Here is a 22053-nt window from a genome sequence, read left to right as displayed (position 1 = left end):
AAAAGCCAAATCATCAACAAAAACCACAGTGAAAGTATATTGTGCTGTATGGGCTACTAACCTTAGCAGAACTAGATATATAGTAGATATACTGGTACTACAATTTAACAGCTCAATGTATATTATGTATTGCAAGGCTGTTTGTCACACTACAACAGTGAACAACTTTTAGTATATTAAATAAATGTATTGTTTACAAATAGAGGTTTCTGGAATTGTTTGTGGACCTCCAAAACCCCCTACGTGATCCCCACTAAATTGCCTTTGTTTAATTTTCCTATCTATACAGAAAATAGAAGCTAAAGGTTACGTTGTTCCATATGAATGCGTCTTTTTTGTAGTTCTAAAAACAATTTTCATTAAAAAAGGCTTTAGCTCATAGAAAATATAGTGATACACAAATAAACAACTGGCTTTTGAAATACAGCTGTTTGCTCATATAAATGGGCACTGCTTATAAGCAGCTCAGTGGCAGATGATACTGAAGAATTAGACCAAAAGCAATAAAATCCCAGCTTACTGAAGCACACTAAAACTGTGAATACTTCTTATGTGATTCTGTGTAGTGGGAGAAAGCGGCAAGCATTTCTTGCTGTTAACTCATCACTGATAGCAACATTTATATGTTTTCAGATGCGAGTCGTGCTCAGGGTTGTCAGAAGTATTGTGCTGTATATATTTTCAGATGCTTCTCTTACTGTATTTATTTTGATTTTTTCATATCATATATTTTACATAATTATCTGGGGGATACAAGATGAACATGTCATTTCTAGTCTCTCCTTTTTCCTTTTAAACCAACTGTTAGTCAGAAAACTAAAGCGACTGGCCCTAGGGTCACACAAATCCAATGCCCTGGATTCCTTTTAAATACAGAAGGAGTAATTTGAGAAGTGTTCTAGATGCAAGATGAAATTTAGGATCATGACTAGATCAAACACAGTCTTAATGAGGCTAAGAGATGAGGAAGATCACCTTATAATGCCTGCATTAAAGCTGACCCATGATGAGAACTTTAAGAAGTGTCTGTAACTGTCGGCAGCCTGGCAAAATGGAACCCTTATTCATGTTTGAGATACTATGCAGTAGCATTGGTGTGCAATTTACAGCATCACAAGTCATATACGTTTTATAAGTGTTACATTTGAATCAAACACATTTTTCAAACTTAAATTCATAAACCAGGCCTTAGGGATACCAGCCAGTAAAAAAACTAAACTTACTTGTCTGTGATCTTAAATATACTGGATAGGCTAGATTTCCTCGTATTTTGCATTACAGGCATTTTCTTCGGCTTATCTTTCTAACACTGTGATGACAGCAGGCTATAGGTATAGGTATTTCACACAAACACATTTTTAAATGGATACACTCACCACTTTAAATTCTTTGCCTTCTTGCGGTACAGCAATGACCATCTGCGGTAAATGCGCCAAGTTCAAATTAACTCCATGTGCTGCAACCGTGCCTCCTCCACTGTGTACACAAAATGGACTGTTCTGTAATTTGCTACAGGGAAACTAAAATCGTGATAAGCCCTTTGAAGTTAATATAATTACAAGAAGTACTGTGACGGGGAACCCCGCCCCTATGTATATATGGTGTGCTATTTTTATGATTTATTTGTATTGTATTATTATTATTATTATTATTATTATTATTATTATTATTATTATTTGTATTAGTATATATATATATATATATATATATATATATATATGTATATTGTGTGTTTTGTGCGGACGGACGAAAGCGGACGTAGCTGGTGTGGATGGGGTTGAATCCCCATCCCGGTAAAGCTCGTCACTGTTCAATAGGTAATTAAGGCTCCAGCCATAGATATAAAAGACGCACTCCAAGCTCATTATTGGAAGGGTGTTCAGAGTAGAGAACGAGAGTAGAGACAGGAGGTAAAGAGAATATAACAATTGCTAAGCGTGCTGGTTTATACACCAGCACGATACTTATTTGTTATTTGTTTATTCGTTTGTTTTGTGTCTTTTGTGTTTGTTTAAATATTTTGTTTGTTTTATTATTTAATAAACTCGCTGAGCGCCATTGGGCTTCAGTTTTGCCCTGCCATTCCTTGTGTTGAATCTGTGTTTCTGGTCTGACATCACCCCTGCAAAGCCATCCTGTTCACAGTACTGATAACATATTTCCTTTCTTTCATGCAATTTGGTAACTTTACATAACAATGCCTCACCTGATAAAAGATCTGGATGGCTGGATGTCAGAAACAATGGGATCCTCATTGTATGTGTAGGGAATGGCAGCTTCAAGCACAGAAGAATCAATCTTCAATTTAACAGGGTATTTTGATGGTGTAATTTGTACTGGAGTCATACACTTTAACATGGTTTCCGAGACACTAGACAGAAAAAAATATATATATATTCAAAATAAAATACAGATATTTGTTTAAACAAACAAGAGTGCCAGTTAAACATCTAGGATTTTTCTTCTTTTTTCACTGTATGTTTTCAGAATGTCAATTAACTGTGCTCCTTAAGGCAGTATAGTTATGGCTCACATTTACCCTAAAATGCACTTGCATTCTCATTATAAGGCAGAACCCAAATAGAACAGTTTCCTAATTATAGCTAATTAAACTTAGTCATCTGAGACTAAGTTTAAACTAATCAGCACGAAACTATCATGAATTTGCCAACGAATAAAAACACTGTCAGTGTTATAAAACCAGCATGAAGAAGCTGTTAAACTTATACAGTCTGCACTGGAGCAAATGCTTAGTGAATTTGTCCCATTATGTCTATAAACTCATTTCCCATCATGTTTGATACTTTGGATGAAAGTTAGGCAATAGCTCTGTCTGGGGTAGTAATTATTTTCAATCTCACCTTTTTAATGTGCAGACAGCCTTTCCAATAGTAATTTCTCTTGTACTTCCACAATCTAAGTATGCTCCTCTTACAGTTAGCATCGTTCCTCCAGATTTAGGCCCAAAGACTGGAAAGATTTCTTGGATTGTTGGTTTCTAAGAATAAAGAAAATGCAGTACAACATAAAATTACAGCACAAAAAATAATAAAAAGACAATCACTTTTATTTGGCATTATTAAAACTTACCACATATGAGAACCCTCCTTTTTGTGTTGCTTGTTCCCCACTGTACACTTTAGTTACAGTATTCATGTGGGCTCTATTTACTGCTCCAAGTGTACATACCAAACTGAAAAGAAGCAGCAAACAATTAATGTTCATGGACAAACATCAAAAATTCATTTTACTGTCAATAACCACCAAAATCAGCACATACTCTTATACATTGGGTTATGAATGTGTAGTCTGAGAAAAATGATAATAAAAGAGTACTATGACTGAGCAAATGTTCATTTCCACAAGGTATTTCTCCATATTTTTTTCAGTTCAGTTCAGTTCCAGCTGGCTAGTACGTGGGTTGATAATTAAACCTGGCTTGCACGATATTCACTGAAGGAGGGGAAACAGCTTCTAGCCACGTGAGTCATGACTATCTTACCTATTACTGTTGCTGGCTCTTGTGTCCAGTTTGCACAGAGACCCACCTACTTCAATGCTCATTTTACTTGAGTCAAATATTCCAGTTTTATTGAAACCAAAATCCCATCCACAGACTGTCAGCTTTGTTCCACCGTCTAAGGGGGCACTTAAAGGGGAAATCTAGAAAACAAAATGCAAATGCACAGCAATAAAACAGAGTGCACATCCACACAACAGAAAGAATGCTGAATGGGCTGAAGGTTTTTTTTGTTGTATTATAATACACCACATTTCCCCCAATATAGGGCACGAAAAACACAGGGTACTTTCAGCACTACAGATCTTTGAATTAAAAAATTTCCAATGATGTTGAATTTATGTAAATAATAATATGAGCATTCCATCAGAGTTGTTTCTAAGCAGTCTTTTCACTGCCTAGGGTTTGACCATCCAAAGGACTTTGTGACACTGTTGGAGAAGCAAAACATTCTTTAAATTATCTAAAACTGTAAAAAATAAAAATACCTGTCATAATAATAAATTAAATAAATAAATAAATAAATAAATAAATAAAAAAAAATAAAACGTTTGTTATTCAGTAAAAGGGCTCTGTATTTCAGGTTAACCCTATCTGAACTACTGCAAACAACAAAGGAATTACAAATGAACCTTGCACAGGAAGAGATAAACCACAGCACCATACAATGGTTTTGAAATTACCACCCAAAACAGTGCACACATCAGGTGTTAAGCTGGCCCTCCCTAGAGTCTTATCTTTTAATGTGTTTTAGACACTCCCTGACCACCATCCAGCCACCTCCTTACCTGTTCATCACCATGTACTTGCACTTAACTGCTCCACACTTTGCTGTATTCTACTAATGCTCTCAATTGCAACTATTTTTTGTATCTTGTACTTGTTTTTACTCTTATAGGCATCCGTATGCACGTTTTTTGTAATTGCTCTTATTTGAAATCATTCTTATCCATTTATTATACTTACTACTTGCACTTAATGGAATTTAATTTACTCTTATAAGCAAATCATTTTACTATAAATGTAACTGCTCTTAGTCGAAATCACTCAAACATAATTATTTACTGTATTTTATATTTTTTCTTATTTGAATTTGCTGCTATTTACTACTGACTTTATTGTATCTTATAACTGCTAATATATTGTAATGTGATATTTTGCAATAACTGTAAGTCACCCTGGATAATAATAATAATAATAATAATAATAATAATAATAATAATAATAATAATAATAATAATAATCAGTTGCTCTTGTAATTATTACCAAGAAGAGTATTAATTTCAGCCTTAAGAAAGTGACACAGTTTCTAGCCTTATTTGCGTATCTACTGTAAAAATCCAAACATACAGTCTTTGTGAATATTTACCTGGAAGATGCTAGGTGGGCAGACTTCCTGTGCCCCTGCCCCACACTCCTGTGCCCTTGAACACTGGTTATGGCACCATCCACACCTCATGAAGTGGGGAGCTAACAAACAAGAGCTGCAGGACCTAAAGTGATCACAACCTGGTCCGACCAAAGGAACTTTGGTTATCTGGTGAAATTAAGAATTTGAGAAATATTAACTGAAACCCGTATTTGGCATTATTCGACTAAGCAAAAGACTGAGTATAAAAGCAAAGACAAAACTAGAACAGAGGGCAAATAAAAATGTCAACAGTTGTTAACCATCTTTCAGCAGGCCTAGGACAGATAACTCAAAACTGCAGACGACTCTAGCAGTTTAGTAAGGGTTTAACTTGACTCACAACAGCAGACCAGTAGTACATAGACCATGAAACATTTTAATTAGATATCGCAGGGCAGTGTTTCTGTGAAGTTGCTTCACACTTAATTTATAATTATTGTGAATTTGATGCAAGCACACAGCATACACTTATAAAATTGAACACCGGGATTAAGCTGATCGGGATGCTGTGGGAAACAGAATTTTCTGAAAAGCATATGGTGTTATGTGTAGATATTTGAATTTAAAATCCTTGTCAAGAATGGAGGCGAATATAAATATATTTAAAATGTCTGGAGTGCAACTCTTCCAAGTTAGTCACCTTGTTTCCCGTAACAAACAATGCAAACCCGTCTGGTTGTGAAGCAGATACAAGAGCCACTTCGGGAGAGATTGGCACCATGTCCAACTGAAAATTAACATGAGGAGTTCTTTTTCTTGAGCGAGAAATCACAACCTGAAAAGAAAAAAAAAACAGTGCTTTCTTAGAGACTCTTGAGTGTACTTTGATAAAGGCAGAATGACATTTGAAAGTGCTTAAATGAAAACACTGACTTTGTTTCAAATTCTAAAAAAGCAATTCTGAGCATGCAAAAGAATCTTGAGACTTCCGCTGAATATCACTCTGTTTACATCCAGTTTGAATCAAGGCCAGGATACGTGGTCAATCAGCTGTTTCAAAACTAAGAACAATGGTCAAACACAAAACATGTTTATCTGTTTTTTCAAAAAATGAACATAAACAGCTGCAAATATTTGAAAGCTTGATTAGAAGTCTGAAAATGCAAAGAATAAGTCTTGCACCACTGGCCCCAGATCTCTATACTTTGGCAATATCCCTGCTCTTACAGTATCTTATTGGAAAAGAAACCCTGAAATAATACATCTTGTGGCCCTTTATTCTAGTTTGCTTTGTTTTTTGTTAATTTTAAGTTACATGAAGACAGGCTGAAATGTTTCAATACAACCACAAACACACCCTATATATCCTACTGCATACTGACATCATTCTCTCCTACCTGGGTTTAACAAAATCATTTTCTGTGTCTGGCATTTTTTTTCTTACCATCTGTCTTTTCTTACAGCTGTTTTACCCTGAACATTTTTGTGCAAAATCTCCAGATTTCCAAATCAATTTATCATGTTCACTGCTGACTCTCTTTATAATAAGGCATAATAAACAGTATTGTACAATGTCTTGTAGTGTGTTTAACCTGAGGTAAAGTATGATATATACATCTTTTTTTTTCTTCACGATTCATTCTTTTGGATTTTTTATTTAATTCTTCAAAACAACCCCAACTGGTTTATGTAGGGATGGCATATCTCCAGTCACCTGTTGGAATTAACAGTCTGACCAGAAAAGCCCATTCTAATAACTTACATAAAGGAGTGTTTAAATAGTTCTATGGTAACATTTGGCAACAACATTTAACAAAAAAATGTCTGAAGCATTCCTGGTATAGATTTAGCAACACATTTTGCTCAAATTTGTTAGCTTTTTTTCTGAACTCCCACTCACTTGACTTGAGGCTGCTGCAGTGGAGTTTCTACCAATGCTAGCCTTGGTACAGATCTTTTCAAAACCACTTACTGTATCAGACAAGTATTGGAAAATGACAGTATGGAGAAAAATTATTCTTGCCTAAGGGCTTAAAGGGTAAATATGATCAAATCACTGCCACCAGCACAGACATTAGTCTAAATAATAATAAATATTAAAAAAATATTGCCAGAGGCAAAACATTTCCTTTGAACAAAAAGCATATTTTCAAACAGTTCCAAAACTGAACAGTATCTGGATCCAAACAATCCTAAACTTTTGGCTGGCTCCCTCTGACAGACAGTGCGCTGCTCTTCACAACAGCTGCTCCCAGGTTTACAAACTGAAACAATGGGGAAAAACAGCAGCAGCTGCTAACATTCTCTAGTGCATGGGAATTGAAAACTTGTCATTGAGATCTCACACTAACTGTTAAAACACCATTAGTCCTGTACTCCGCTTCCTGCAGCTGTTACCAGTTGTGTTTTACCATTTTGTCCATTTATAAAACTATTTATAAAATACGAAGTGAAGAGTCAACTACACAATAGTTTAGCAACCTTATTTATTTTGCTAACCGAATTAAATAAAGATCCTATTTGGATACCTGATTTAGGTTATTTGTAGCCACTCTTAACAAGGCTAATAGGAAAAGAGATCTGTGGGTATTATTACTATTATAATTAGATAATAGATTTTTATGTCGAATACATTTAGGTTCATGTGTTTGGCAAAAAGTCAGATTTTTCCCCTCCCTTTTCTTGTTTATTATAGAAATATTGCAGATTTCAACATTTCAGGAATGCAGCGTTGATGTATAGCTGAAATTATTTAGAAAACAATGGCCAGTAAAACATGAACCATTACCACAGGGATCATAGTTATATTCCTATGTTTTTATTTAAATTCTGCATTTAGGAAACAATTCTTAAACAAAATAGTCTAACATAGTCAAATTCATGGTTAGTTTACATACATCCTGTGGGTTAGGTAAAAAGGTTCCTGTGGGCAAACAGGAAGTCTATAGATCTTTCAACCCCACTTTGCACCTGCATTTGTTTATGCTTACACTGGGAACTTCAGACCAGTAGTTTGAAATTTGTAGTCTAAAAACACATCAGCCATCCCAAAACTTATGTTTTTACTGGTTCACTTTTTGTTTGTGTAACTTTTAGTTCAAGTCCCTATTAAGTTGATGGTAGAAGCTATTATTTACAAAAATTACCCAACATAAAATGTGTTTGGTTCCATACTGGTGGGTTGGTGTTTGTTAATATTTACCTGCATTACTCTGCCTTCAGAAGTCCCTAGATTGGCAACAGTCAGTTCCCCTTGAGTAAAGACTGTAATTGAAGTCAGTAACATATTTCTGAACTGCCCCAGGAAAAAGTCAAGGCGCTGCATGGTTGTTGTTACTTCGAGACGGTACCCTTCTCCGTGTTTTCCACGGCATGATAGGTCATCTGATGAACTCTGCAAAATACACAGGCATTTGCCAATCGAATACATACATACACACACAAAAATGGTAAACTCAAATCTAACATATAGGCTTCTGCGTAATTCAAAAGCCAGATTCCAGCCCCTCAGTCACATTTCTGTGGAGGTGAACTCAACACATCATATGGAATGTATAGTTCAACAGTCAGTGGCTTGCTTGTTTTGGACCTTTTAGACCAGTATATGGGTTTCTTTCTGATATTGCCCTAAATAAATTACCTTTTTAAACTGTTTAAATGAACTGATTTCAGTTTCATTTGCCTCACTTGGCATTACATTAGCATTACATTCTTTATACAATGGATCACAAAATATGACAGAAGTTGCTTTGCCTCTATATTGTATAAAAAGACTAAAAGAGAAAAAGGTATCCTCAAATGGTATTGAGAGTAAGGTATGCTACACAAAAACAAAACTTAATTCAGTTAATTATTAATGAAAAATAAACAGAAAACAATATCAGTAACAGTAATGATTGTGAAACACCAGTAAAAATACAGTTAATGATTACATTAGAAAAAAAAAAAAACTGACTGATTAAGACTCATGAAGAACACTGGGCACTGTTGTATCATATTACATCTCTGTACTCATAAAGGCAATCACATGTATTTATACAGATATTTTTGCAACTTAATGATTAATTTCTTCTTAGATCATTAAAATAGACCCTTCAACTGGAGTTATAAGTAATACAAAAATAACTACTAGACAAAATGACTCCTTTGTTTTAGATTTCCAGCTATGGCTGTATTAGAAGTGACTAAGGTGTGATTCACCACATACTTGTGGTTTAACAACTTCAGAGCTCACTGGTTTAGAACATGTGCTGTACACACTGTAAGCTTGCAAATATATATAAAAAGAGAGAAAGATTATATTTTAGAACCACACTTCTGTTCTGGAATCTACTCATTACATTTTTTAAACTGGGTCTCAAAACATATGGTGGTTACTGGACCACTTGTCGAGGCACTAAGCATAAGTTAAGTGCCTCGACAAGTGGTTCAGTAACCACCAAGTTCTAAGTTTAAGAACCATTAAATTATATAATTTATATTAATGTAAGGCAAAAGCAGGTCTGTATTGCACCATGCTATTAATGGGGTGTCAAAATGATCTTCATTACGATGGAATAAAGTCACTTTTCTTACTCCTGACTTGAGTAGATGTTTTTATCGTTACTGTTGGCACTCCTTAAAGTGACTTCAAGCTGCTCTAATGAAGGTATGTCAAAGCCTCTGCAGTCTGGTATCTTAAGGTACACTGTTCTTTTCTAGTTTTCAGCTGTGATATGGTCATAGGACCGAAAATGTGAAGATTTCAACATAACAAGCATGGTAAAGTTGTGCGAGTAATACCAGCTGGTCTGCTGGGTTTACATACAGCGCGTTTAAGATGCAACTTGATTCTGGAACTGTGTATTAGCTGGTGTACCAGTCGGGATGACTTTAGTTAATTAGAAAGCAAGATGTCATTCACCAAGATTATAAACTGGCAACTGTGCAGCTGGCTGCCATTTAGACGTATGCACTGGTAGGCACTGGTCATAGGGGACAGGATATGGCTCAATAGGGCACAGCAAAAAGGAACATACTATACACAAAGATGTATAATTGAGAGAAAAATATTTCAATTTTCCAAGTTTCTGAATTGCAGGAAAATTATTAGAAAAATAATAAGGGACCACGTGTTGGTACTGAAAAAAGCACCTGCCAGAAGTCACCCCAGTGGCTCTCAGAACGCTCTTACACACATTCATTAAACTCATTCATCACGAATGGGATTGTAGTTATGCATCTCCAGGGTTTTCTAAAACATGGCAGTGGCATACAATGGAGGACAATGCTATTTTATATTTAGAAAATCCCATTTAACCATTTTTAAACACTGGAGAAAATATAATATACACCAATAGGGTTTTCCTTCTTTTTTCTTTTTTTAATCATTTAAAAATGTGCCTCTATTTAAAAAGTGCAACCTTTTACAGAATGCTACACATTTTACTGCAATGTTTTACTGTAATAATTCCTTGAGGACATGGGCTATACATGCTAATTAAATTAGCAAAAGAGGCAAACACAAACTGTAGATAATTCACTGTCAAGGCCACTCAGTAATATATTTGTTTTCATTATTTGCCACAGCTGCATTAGTCTTCTTGGTACATTAGTACTAAATACTATTGATTTAGACAGATGCAATGAGCACATTGAATCTTTTTCATGATGCATTGCTTCCTGGTGAATTAAAATAAATCCCTCTTTTTAACAAGCACATACAGGATAATAATTAACAACCCTGAAGGTATTAGAATGGTATATGTGCAAAGCATTTACACTAGATAACATGATGAACACTGGGTATTGATATGCTAAAAGCAGGTTACCTACACTTAGGATAACCTCAGGTTTGTGTGCAATGTGCTTATAAAATAAATTATAAACACTTGCTCTTCATTGGCCTGTACAAATGAAACTAAATGACAGATTTGATAGTATTTGGTCTAAAAAAAATTGAAATCTGACTGCACATTGAAATTATTCAGCATTATCATCTCTGGCCAAGGGCCTCAGATGACCTAGGTGTGTAGTTATGCCTGCAAGCTCAAGGTCTTCATTGGTATGATTACTCCAATGGCGTACACATGGGTGGGTTGCTAAGTGAATAATACAAAAGTCAGCCCCTTGGTTGTTGATCTAAGGGATGCAGGAAAAAAAGGAGATTGACTCATGTTAACCTTGAAGGGATAAAAAGATTTAAAAAAAAGGTAACTGGAAGGGAAGGAATAGCCCCAGAAAAAAAAATGTGGTTACAGAAAAGACAAGATAATCCAACAACACCATGAAGGAACTATTTGTGCAGACTTTAAAAAACAAACAAAAAAAAACACCCACACGATTCCCATCATGTACACCTTTTTGCAACATCATTCGGGTTAGCCAAAAATGTTTAAAATAAGCTTACATATCAATGTTGGATCCGTAGCACTTTTTGTTTAACTTGTTGGTTTTATCACTTTTACTAATCGCATGCTCTACCTAAAAGGCTATTTGAATAGAACGTATCTTACTGTGAAATATTTCACTGATTTTTAGGTTCATAGCCCCTTTAAAACAGACCCAGACACAAGATTTGCAGTGTTTGAATAGCACAGTGCAGTTTTAATATTTACAGAAATAAAATAATTGAAAAACCAAAACAAAAACCTAACTCACACACAAGTACATACTACACCTTAGTTCAGTCCCTATCATCGGACGGCTAAGCCATTTACCAATTAAAACAAAACACTTGTAAACACACACAAAACACACAAACAGTTCACAAAGTACCTCTTTCTAAAACCACACAGGTTTCTTCACCCTACCAGCCTCATTTCACACAGACTGGAGGTTATCCTGAACCAACATGTCTGTCCTGCTTTATACCTGCCTGCTGATTGCATGCAGGTGACCTTCATTGATAATCAGAGCCAGGTGAACCCGATCCTGGCTCCCTCCTGCAGCATTCTGGGGGATGTAGTGTTTTGGCCCCTCCTTGACTACATCTTCCTCTCTTCCTCCTCCAAGTCTTCCACACCTATCTATGTGTTAAACCTCCTGCTATTCTGGTAGTTTACGGTGAATACTAGCATATTAGTATTATAGCGCTGGCAAAAAGCAGAAGGAACTTCATGGAAAAAGTTCTACACTGTCAAAAATGACCCCTGCCACAACTATGTCTATATTTAGTTTGAACATTTTGAGCAAAGTATTCCATGCAAAAACTGTGGTGGTGCAGTGGGAAGTCAACTTGTGGTTAGTATCAAACACTATTGTATCGTTTGCAAAAGAAAAAAAGCCAGGGATTGGATAGGCATGGAGATTGAACAGATGACAGATGGTCCATCCAGGACATTACCACTGCTTATGATATACCCTGTTCTATGGATCACTAGACTCTACAAACAACACATTAAAACTTCTCCAAAAATGCAAATGTAATAATCAGAAAAGGAAACTCTAGATGTAAATACTTTGAATATAATGATTCATTTAAGACATTTTCCTAACCATTGTAGCTGCATGTTACTTTAAGCTGCCTTCTAGATATTCAAAGTAAATGTCTTCCTAGATTAGTTATTGCTTGCCTGTATTCTCCATTCTTCTTAAGGCACATGTACTTGATGACACAAACTGAATCATGTATATATTACCTTTAACAATCTTCAAACACATCTGCCAGGTTTTGCCTTAGGAGTCAACTGAAGTGCCAAACAACTCTTAAACAGGTTATACAGTATTTCTTTCTTGGGTTAGTTTCACTCTAATTAATGTAATGGTATGTTATTTAAAACTAGGCACAAAAAGCTTCTATTACATAGACATGTACAAGAAAATGTTTACTTGTGTTCATTTTCTTCTGCCAACTTTCTTTGCATAATATTTGGTTATGAAGTCAGAAAGCCACTTTACAATGATGCTGTGTAGCTGGTGTCAAAATGCAGCAGTTTCATAAGAGGATATCATTTTAAAACGATTAACAAACGCTTTTTACCAACACAGCATCATTGCAAAGTGACCTACAGACTTCATAAAAACTCTTTATATTACTCAAATGAATTTTTAATAAGCTCTTGATCTATGGCAAGGCAGAACTATCCTACTACTGTATAATACTGTATTTATTATTGATAGTTTTAATAAAATAACATTTTTGTATTCCTTTGTACAAACTAAGTGTGATATACGGCTTAATTCCATCATCTGGTATGGGTTTATAAAAAAAAAGCATTTCACAAAAAAATGTAATTATATATATATATATATATATATATATATATATATATATATGAAAAACAATACAAAATAAATATTGTATGCCACTCGATTTTGAACACCTCTTCACAATATAAGTGATTCATAAAATCATTTAAATGTCAGTTATATATATATATATATATATATATATATATATATATATATATATATATGCTGCTATCGACTGCATATCACATGATTCAATCAATCAGGTTCCAGATTTAATTTGAATTCGATTAAACTGTTTTTGTTGGTTTTAAATCAATTGTAATTTAATGATAATTCTGACCTTAAATGCAGCTGTTTGTTATTTTGAGACCCGAGTGTTTCTTTACAAGAGGCCACACTGTTGGTAACATTCCAACATTTTTTTGTGTCTTTACAGCATGCAATTATGTTTCAAATAGAGGTATATTTCTGTTGGTTTATTTTATTAACTAATATCTCCAGACAGCAGCATAGACTAACGGATCAATAGTCTTTTAAGGATCCACTTGAAGTCTGCCATTTCCCTCCACTGAAGCATAAACCTATTACAGAGACATTTCATTTATCTTTCATTAGTATTCATAATGACTTTTGTTTCACACAAATGAATAAGCCCCATTAACTTTTTGAAAATGATAATTAATTTGATTTCACTAAAACTGACATCCCTTAAAGCCATTGTACGGAATACCAGTGAAAGGAAAGGTAGTACCTAAATCAAGAAGCAACATTAAGAGCAGCTTAGCACTTGAAGAAATACAATGAATGATTCACTGACTTAACCATAAACGAGCGCCAGCACAGCAAAGAACTGAATCCCCATGACTACTGTGAATACTTTGGGCCCAATTTTGAAAACAAGTGCAAATAAAAATAGCAAGAAACAACTCACATGCATGAAGCAGTTACATTATTGTTCTGAACCGTTTTATACTAAGACTTTTGGCTTAGCCCATTCTTCACAATAGGGCCCTTTGCATTCCTGGACATCAATACTAGCAAAAATCCAAACGCTCTATTGTAAAAAGAAAAGTGCTCTACCAGCTGATCTCACACTGTCTGATTTGCACTAAGCCTACATTACCTGACCTAAGGTAACATCTGTGAAATCAGCTGTACATCAGCATGTTTAAATCATGGTATTAGTGTATACTGGTCCTGATCCACAAATTAGACACATGTTATTTACAGTACCTCCAAAAGGTAGTGGGACAACCCTGCTGGTTATTGATACATGCGGTGGGGCATTTATTTCCAGTGTTACCCCACACACCATTTGCTTACTAAACATATTGTATCCCTGTAAAGATAAATACCCACTCTTCAAATACAGGCACATGATTTTAAAGAGGAAGCAGCAAATATGTCTTGCGTGTTTTTTTCCTCCACGTTTAGAAGACATCCTGATTGAAGTTGTCTTAATCCTAAACAAACTGCATTGTAAAGTGCTGGTTTTATATTTGCAGCATTCACATGTCAGCTGTGTGCAACTACTGGGAATGATGTTGATATAGATAGACTAACCCCATTTTTGACATGGCATGAATCACATGACCTCAAAATCTCAAACACCATGCAAACCTCTATGATTTAAATAACAGCAGCCCCTTCCCCCCTTTATCTCCAGGGTTCACTACTTACATTATCTAAAACTAATTAGTTATTTCCATTTAAGGTTTTAGTGCTGACTACAGTAAAGAAAGCTGACAAGTGATGGAGTGGCTTCCAGGGTCAGGAGTATCACAGGCTACAATGCAGAACCCATTCACTTCTCCAAGCATTGTGCTTGGGCAAGAACACCCATTGAGTACCCCAACATAAATTATCCTAACAATCTCATTCACCTGACACTCACTCTTTGGAAACTGAATATTTGTGTTAGTTACTCTAAATGAGTGTCTCGAATAGAAGAAAACCCCACTGCTTTCCTAGGGCTCCTGCTTTTATTTTTTCCATTAGAAAATGTACACGTTTTACACTTTGCTGTTCATTAAAAATGAGGAGAAATGCTGCTAAGAACCCGACCAAGTTGTTTTTTAACAGGATAGCTATTTTAGAATGGCTATGCTGGGGTTTACTTTAGACAGCAAAGGGTATGGAATAATCAGGTTAAAAGAGACATGTTAATTTTATAAAACAAGAAATTCAATTTCAAATATCGTTGGGGTATATATGTTCCCAGTTTAAGTTTTTTATTTATTTATTTTTTTTATCTTTGTGATGGAGCAAGTCTGTCCCATGGTCAAGAAATTATACATTAATTTATCAAGAAATCATTTGTCCCTCAACTTGATTATCTGTTCATTTAATGTAGGATGAACTGCAACTTTATTAGCTTTCATTAAAACCTGCACATTTACATGTACATCTGTATCCCGAATTTGGCTTTCATATAAATCAAAAGACGGTTAATTAAAAAAGAAACTCAAGCCATTTACAGTCTTCCTTTTCTTATATAAGCTATTGACAAACTGAGGAGTCGTCAGCAGTTACATTCATGTGGTTATTGATCAGAGGATTGGTAGAACTTCTGGGTCAATTGTGATGAATAGAAGAAACAGAGAAAAGGCAGAACAACCTATAAAAGACATTCAGTACAGTGATTCGTTGCTTAGAAAGTACTGAAAAAAATGAGAAGGCACCAACATAAATCAAATTAATTCAAATTATAGCAGATGTCTTACATCTACTGGCATGTTTCTATTCAGGCTTATGCTGTACACCTGTGGGGTTTAATTCAATAATTCTAAGCTTGTAATATGAATGTATTTTTGTATTACAGTACTCAATTTCATTTCTAACTTATGTTATCCTCCTATTGCTCAGCCCATTTGCCACATGAACTGTGCATGCTGATGCATGGTGAATGAACATGGATGCACCCCTTTGTATGATTTTATAGTGCCTACAGTAGTTTCCTCTAAATTCCTGTAAAAAAAACAATCAATGATCTTACCAGATTGTAACAGTACTTCTTATCATATCCAAGGAAATGGTAAGGATGCTTCGTGTAACAGTTTTGAATCATGCTGTTGATGAATATATTAACAGCTTTAATGGATATTGCACAGACAGCTGACTTGTTGGAGGGCTCAGAAGAATCTGGTTTACTTTGTGCAAAGACACCGAATAATATATCCTCATCCACAGAAAGACCCATTTCCTCTGCAAGAGCTGCTCCGGGCTTACTGACATACGCAGCCTGTAAAACATTAAAAACCTCTGTATGTGTCGAGCGTTTTCTTCGCTTTTCGGTTAAAATGCATTCCAGCGGCATTTCCACATAGCGCCGCAGCTCTGGGTCGGAAGAACAAATCCTGACGATTCTGGTGTGGTAGGACTGAGAATCGTGCGATTCTTTCTGTACTGTCATAAAATAAACATAGGACTCGCTTTCGAATGCATGAACATATTTAATGCTATACTTGTCCCTTAGTTCTGGTATAACATCCATGTAAGACTGGTCAGAGAAAAAACGGAATCCATCTTGAGTTTCTTTCATTTGTCTCACAGATAATGTATGGTGTAAAGGTTGTTGGGGAACTGTTGGGCCGACTGTATTGCCTACAAAAAATTTCACAAACCCTTTATTTACAATGCTCACAATTTTAGTCCCTGAAGGACTTGCTATACAGTCTGGGCATCCTTGAGACTTCTCTTCTGTTCCAGGAGAGTACATGCATGTCTTGTCACTTTCTAGATCTTCAGGGTTCTCTGTTTGCAGAACATACCGATGGCAAACACCACTGCTACCTGTGCCGCAGCTAAAGAGTTCGTCATCATAGTATGTTTCAACAAGCAGTGCCAAATGAATGTTATCTTTCCACACACTTGCAGAGGAATTTATTTTATCTGAACAATCTTCACACGGTAAACAATCAGGGCTTTCCAACTCAGGTCCAGTCTTGTACTCAGCGAGCTTTTCTAAGTTTTTAGTCAATATATACATTTTGTTTACTGCTCCTACATACACATGGTTGTTGAATACAACAAGATGTTGTATAGCTGCATCTGCCACAAAGTTGGGGAGATCATACTTCACTGTCAAGTTCATCTCTGAATTCTTCAGTGCTTCTTCGCATTCTTCTTGACTCTCCAGCACCGAACTCAACAAGATGATTAAACAGAAAACAACTTTCAACAGGTGAGCTTTCATTTTCTCAAACAGACCTGCAGAAAGAATACGGATACAACATGAATCACAGTCAGTACACAACAGGATTACCAAAGTGTGACTACATCTGTAATCCCTAAAAATCTGTTGCACTTTATCCATTTGTAGATACGAAGATTATACAATGCCCACTTCTGTGACTGATTCTTTTTCTTTCATTTGCATCCCACTGTTGGGAAACACACTTTTGAAATGCACTTGATTGGAAACCTTGAAGACTGAAGTCCACAAAGATACTAAACTTGCCCTGCCAGTCAGCTTTGGAGGGACCATCCTCTTAAGGGGCCGAGTAAGCAGTTTGCATGCCTATCTGATCCTTAGCCTCTAATTTTAACTGTTACCTAAACTGTTTTCAAACCCTGGCCTCTAAAAGTGAAAAGGCTGCTAAGACCTTTGTTACATTTTCTCTAAAGAAAAAAAAATTGGGTAAAATGTGTTCAAATATTTAAGCCGTAACACATCGTACTGTATTTCAAACCCAGACAATTGTTGCTAATTTGGTTTTAACAGTTTTTAGTTCCAAGGTGTCTTAAAGCCATGTTAGTGAAACTCTGGAGCTGTGCTGCATTTTACAGCCCACTTCTAAACTGAGTTCACGTTAATTATAGCATAAATGATAAATGCCAGTACATCACATAAACATCATACTTTTTACTTTAGACAGACTACTGTTGTTTTCACAAAGAATCATTTTCGACTTTTGATAGATTTCTACCACAGCAATATAGTGAAGGCATCAGCAGTACTGTTTACATTGTTTTCTATGATCCGTGTTTGAACACGTGATGTGGTTAGAAACAACCCATCTATAGTCCATGCAACAGAAGAACGTGTTTTATTTAACCAACAACTTGTCTGTGGTTCTCTTCCATTACTGTTGTTTGTATAATCTCAGGACCATTAGTCTGAATCACCAGAGATATTGTTCTTTTACCAATGTGCTACAACCACAAAGCTAAGTTTAGCAATCTTCCTCTGGGAAGAATATAATGAATTCAATTAACAATAGAAGCTTGAGAACTGTATAAAATGATGAATCGCTGATATTTATAGTAAGTAACATTGTGTTTGTCACAATGTTACTTACATATTAAAAAGATACAGGAGTTTCACTGCTTTTCTAAAACCCCCTATCAGAACTGAAGGAATCTAAAGATAAAGCAGATATGACAAAACAATACCCCAGTGTTTTACCACTGCGCTTTCAGAATATGGCTCTGTGCTGTGCCTGAAATACATTAGGATTTAGCATTCCCTTTAGGAGAAATATTTACATTTATTTAAGCAAATAGGGGAAGTGCTTTTTGCCACAATACCTTCACATGTCATAACTGATTATGCTTTTTGGTATACATTATTTGTTAAAAAAAAATTTACACATATTTTCAATGCTACAATTTAAACATATTTTGTATCTGTCAAATATTATTCTAATTTAAGGGGAAGCTACCCCAATATCTTTCACATATGTTTTCTTTACTAAGTTCGGTGGCTTTTCCATCTGCAGAGTCGCCTTAATTGGCAGCAGTTGCACCAACAGCTTAGATGTGGTTTGATTATGCAGAGTGGGGTCTTGTGCAGAGTTGCAAGCAAATAAAACCTAGTAAATAGTTAGCTATCATTACACAGAGGTTGTGCCCTTAGGAATGCTCCTGTCCCTTGGCAGATTCCCTCATGAGTTCTAACAACAAGCGCGACACTGTTGTAACACTACATCCAACTTCCCCCCTGAATGACATGTCCTGTATGTAACAATACGTTATCAAATGTTTTCTCTACAGCCTATGTACTAATATTGTGAAATAACAATGTCTCGATTTAGGAAACGGTTGCCAGTGCTTGTCTTGTGTAACAAAAACCCAATTTGCCGTCATGTATTATTATTATTATTATTATTATTATTATTATTATTAATTTATGTATTTTCTATTGGACAATGACAGCTTGCATCCATACACGAACATTGCACATACAACAGTAACATACCGATACACATCAACTTGACTAAAATTGTGTACAAATAGAACGAGACGTTGACTGTTCTGATTTTGATTTTACAGTTGCCTAATATAATACCATGCAGTTTGAACGAGTCACATTTTTTAAAGAAGAAAAAAAGCTCCTAAGTATACTTTATAATTATTAATATGAAATACATTTATGAATTTCCGAGATGCACAAAGAAAAACGTTTTTCCAGCAATACAAAAATAACATATTTACCTGCTCGTTGCAACGAAGTGCGTAGTCACAGCGCTAATCAGTCTCACAACTTAAACCATGTGAATTTTTCCACCCCCCTAGAGTGATCATGCTATATATGTTTTAAAAAGTATACATAACACCAACCAGAAATAAATGTATAGATATGTTTTTTATTTTCACAATGACTTATTTTTCCTTCTGACTATAAAAGTTGTCCCCTATTCAAAGCTCTCCGAACACAGGATACTGACTCATGCGTTGCGCTGTTAAGTCAGCACCAGTGGCCGATACCCACTTGTGTCTTATTGCTTTTTCAATTGTAAAAATGTTACACAAAAAACACCTCACCCAACAACCGCGACTTCGGTGGACATCTGATGAGGATTTCAGTGAGTTTCAGGTGAGTTTTGCAGGTTTCAACACACGAATACGTCACTAGTGCTGCGGTAGCAGTGGGCGTAGCCACCATAAATACTAACCCTGGTTGTCTGTTCTGCATCTTGTACAGCTACGAGAGGACTGTAGTTAACCGCAGAGTCACTTTAATAATCAATTTCCATCTATTAAACACATTATTCAACGTAGATCGGTTTTATCTTACCATCCTTTTCAACGTTGATTTTCACTACTGGAAATCAATATCGGGCAAGAACACCTGTTACTGTCCCGACCTACTTTCTTTTCTTTTTAAGAAATGCAACGAAAATATATTAAAATATATTGGCATATATTGTATAATACATTTTGTAATATACTAAATTATATTTCTCAATATATTTAAATATATGTTCGTTCCATAAGGTAATGCCTGCATGGCTATTAGATATCAGATTCAATGACGTGTGAAAACCCAACATTGTTTTTACAAAAAACACATTTTCAGTGTGATTGCCTGCATATGAATGTACCTGTGTCAGAATTCACATTGTGCAATATGCAAACAAAACCGTTTCCCCAATCGACTTGCATGTTTGCACTTGGCAGGGGTGTTTCTTATATTAGAAACATTGAACTCTGTTCACCAAACTGTAACTTTTGTAAATATTCAAAATGTAAAATAAATAAATTAAACACTGTTTTTATCAGTTAAATAGGATTGTAACATTTGTTGCATTTAGAAAGTTTTTTGTTTTCAAGAACAGTCTCTAACCTCATAAAACATTTACGAACACTCTTTAAAAAAAGTATTTAAATAACACCACAAGTTAAAGCCACAGGATTCTGTAATAAAAGCCAACTTCATTTATTTACTACGTGACCTTCAGACTTTTCACCGAGTGCATCAGTCCGACCCAGCTATAAAAGAGGGGCCACACAGTGGACGGCCGTTTACTACGGGCTGCTATTGTCTTACAGTGTATGACAGCTGACGCAAATGCTACATATTAAAGGAAGACATTTGATTCTATCCATTGTAATCAGGACGTTTCGGACTGGGTGGAAAAGGCAGCGCTGTAAGCAAGCTGTTGTTATAAACAAGTTGTCTTTGAAAAGAGAAGTTCCAGAGGATGATGACGTGATGACTTCAGAATGGAATGTTTATCTCAAGAGGTTCCAAAGTGCCTAACTTGAAAATATATGAGGCTAAATGTGTTGATTTGTTTAAAATACAGGTTGGACAAAATATTGAAAAAATTGTGATGTGCAGCAGTCACTAAATGGGCTGTCACTCACATGACTGATTCATTTTTGTGTAAATGGAATCCATTAATGTATCAGCAGTGTGGAGTAGTCGTTAGGGCTCTGGACTCCTGACCGGAGGGGTCGTGGGTTCAATCCCAGGTAGGGGACACTGCTGCTGTACCCTTGAGCAAGGTAATTTACCTAGATTGCTCTAGTAAAAACCCAACTGTATAAATGGGTAATTGTATGTAAAAAAAAAAAAGTCATATCTGTATGATGTGGTATCTTGTAACAACTGTAAGTCGCCCTTGATTATTATTAATAAATGATAATAATCAAGACGCTGCATCTTCTCGTCAGTTTTATACACTATGGGCAAGCCAGAGAGACAGACGGAGCTTGTTTGGCTTATGCTTCTGTTTCCAATACTGACGTCGTGTGTCACAAGAAACATGGTGATCGATCACCCCTAGAGTGTATTTTTGTCAGACTACTGCACAGCTAAGGACAGAAGTTTTGCATCTCCTAGAATTTTAGGATTGAAACATCATATTTATATTATATACATATAAAAACAATTTAGATATTTTATTTAAAAATCATGCAATCAAAGAAACTACACACATTATATCAAAAGTCTACAGGAAACCATAATAGTAGTATAATATTTCATGTTAGATTTTAACATGTCAGATTTTCAATTTGTCAGTTTTTTGTTAAGTATATGGCAAAATACAAAGCGGTATGTAATTCTATTGGCAACGTAACATTATTCAGCTGGTTTCATTCGACTTTATGAAGCAAAATGTGTTAATTCTATAGGGTCATGCAAAACTTTTGGCCACAGCTTTAGCAAACATTTTAGTAATTGTACTGCCACCTGCTGGACAGTAAAAAAACAAACAAAAAAAAAACAAACAAAAAAAACACACATACACTTGCTACACTAAATTAATAAAGACCATTGTGA

The 22053-nt window shown here is 35.4% G+C and overlaps 1 protein-coding gene across 5 annotated transcripts in view; it reads right to left on the bottom strand.

Moving 5' to 3' along the window:
* LOC117415916 (hepatocyte growth factor receptor-like) overlaps window positions 1-19896 on the bottom strand; it is a 33073-nt gene extending 13177 nt beyond the window's left edge. For 2 of the 5 annotated variants that reach the window (XM_034026846.3, XM_034026848.3), the window contains exons 1-10: window positions 19479-19786; window positions 16039-17252; window positions 8074-8265; window positions 5572-5706; window positions 4890-5057; window positions 3503-3663; window positions 3091-3193; window positions 2862-2998; window positions 2207-2371; window positions 1377-1476 (exon numbers count right to left, since the gene is read on the bottom strand). In XM_034026846.3, the coding sequence (XP_033882737.3) occupies window positions 1377-1476; window positions 2207-2371; window positions 2862-2998; window positions 3091-3193; window positions 3503-3663; window positions 4890-5057; window positions 5572-5706; window positions 8074-8265; window positions 16039-17238 (2361 nt within the window). In that variant the 5' untranslated portion in view covers window positions 17239-17252; window positions 19479-19786. Of the gene's footprint in view, window positions 1-1376; window positions 1477-2206; window positions 2372-2861; window positions 2999-3090; window positions 3194-3502; window positions 3664-4889; window positions 5058-5571; window positions 5707-8073; window positions 8266-11627; window positions 11927-16038; window positions 17253-19478; window positions 19787-19808 lie in introns of those variants that run through there. The other 3 variants (XM_034026847.3, XM_034026850.3, XM_059027313.1) reach the window with 3 other exon arrangements.
* Between the last annotated feature and the right edge of the window lie 2157 nt (window positions 19897-22053).

The sequence above is a fragment of the Acipenser ruthenus genome, chromosome 7, assembly GCF_902713425.1.
Source record: "Acipenser ruthenus chromosome 7, fAciRut3.2 maternal haplotype, whole genome shotgun sequence".
Lineage (NCBI taxonomy): Eukaryota > Metazoa > Chordata > Actinopteri > Acipenseriformes > Acipenseridae > Acipenser > Acipenser ruthenus.
Note: the sequence above shows the minus strand (reverse complement) of the source record. Positions and strands in the feature narration are given on the sequence as shown.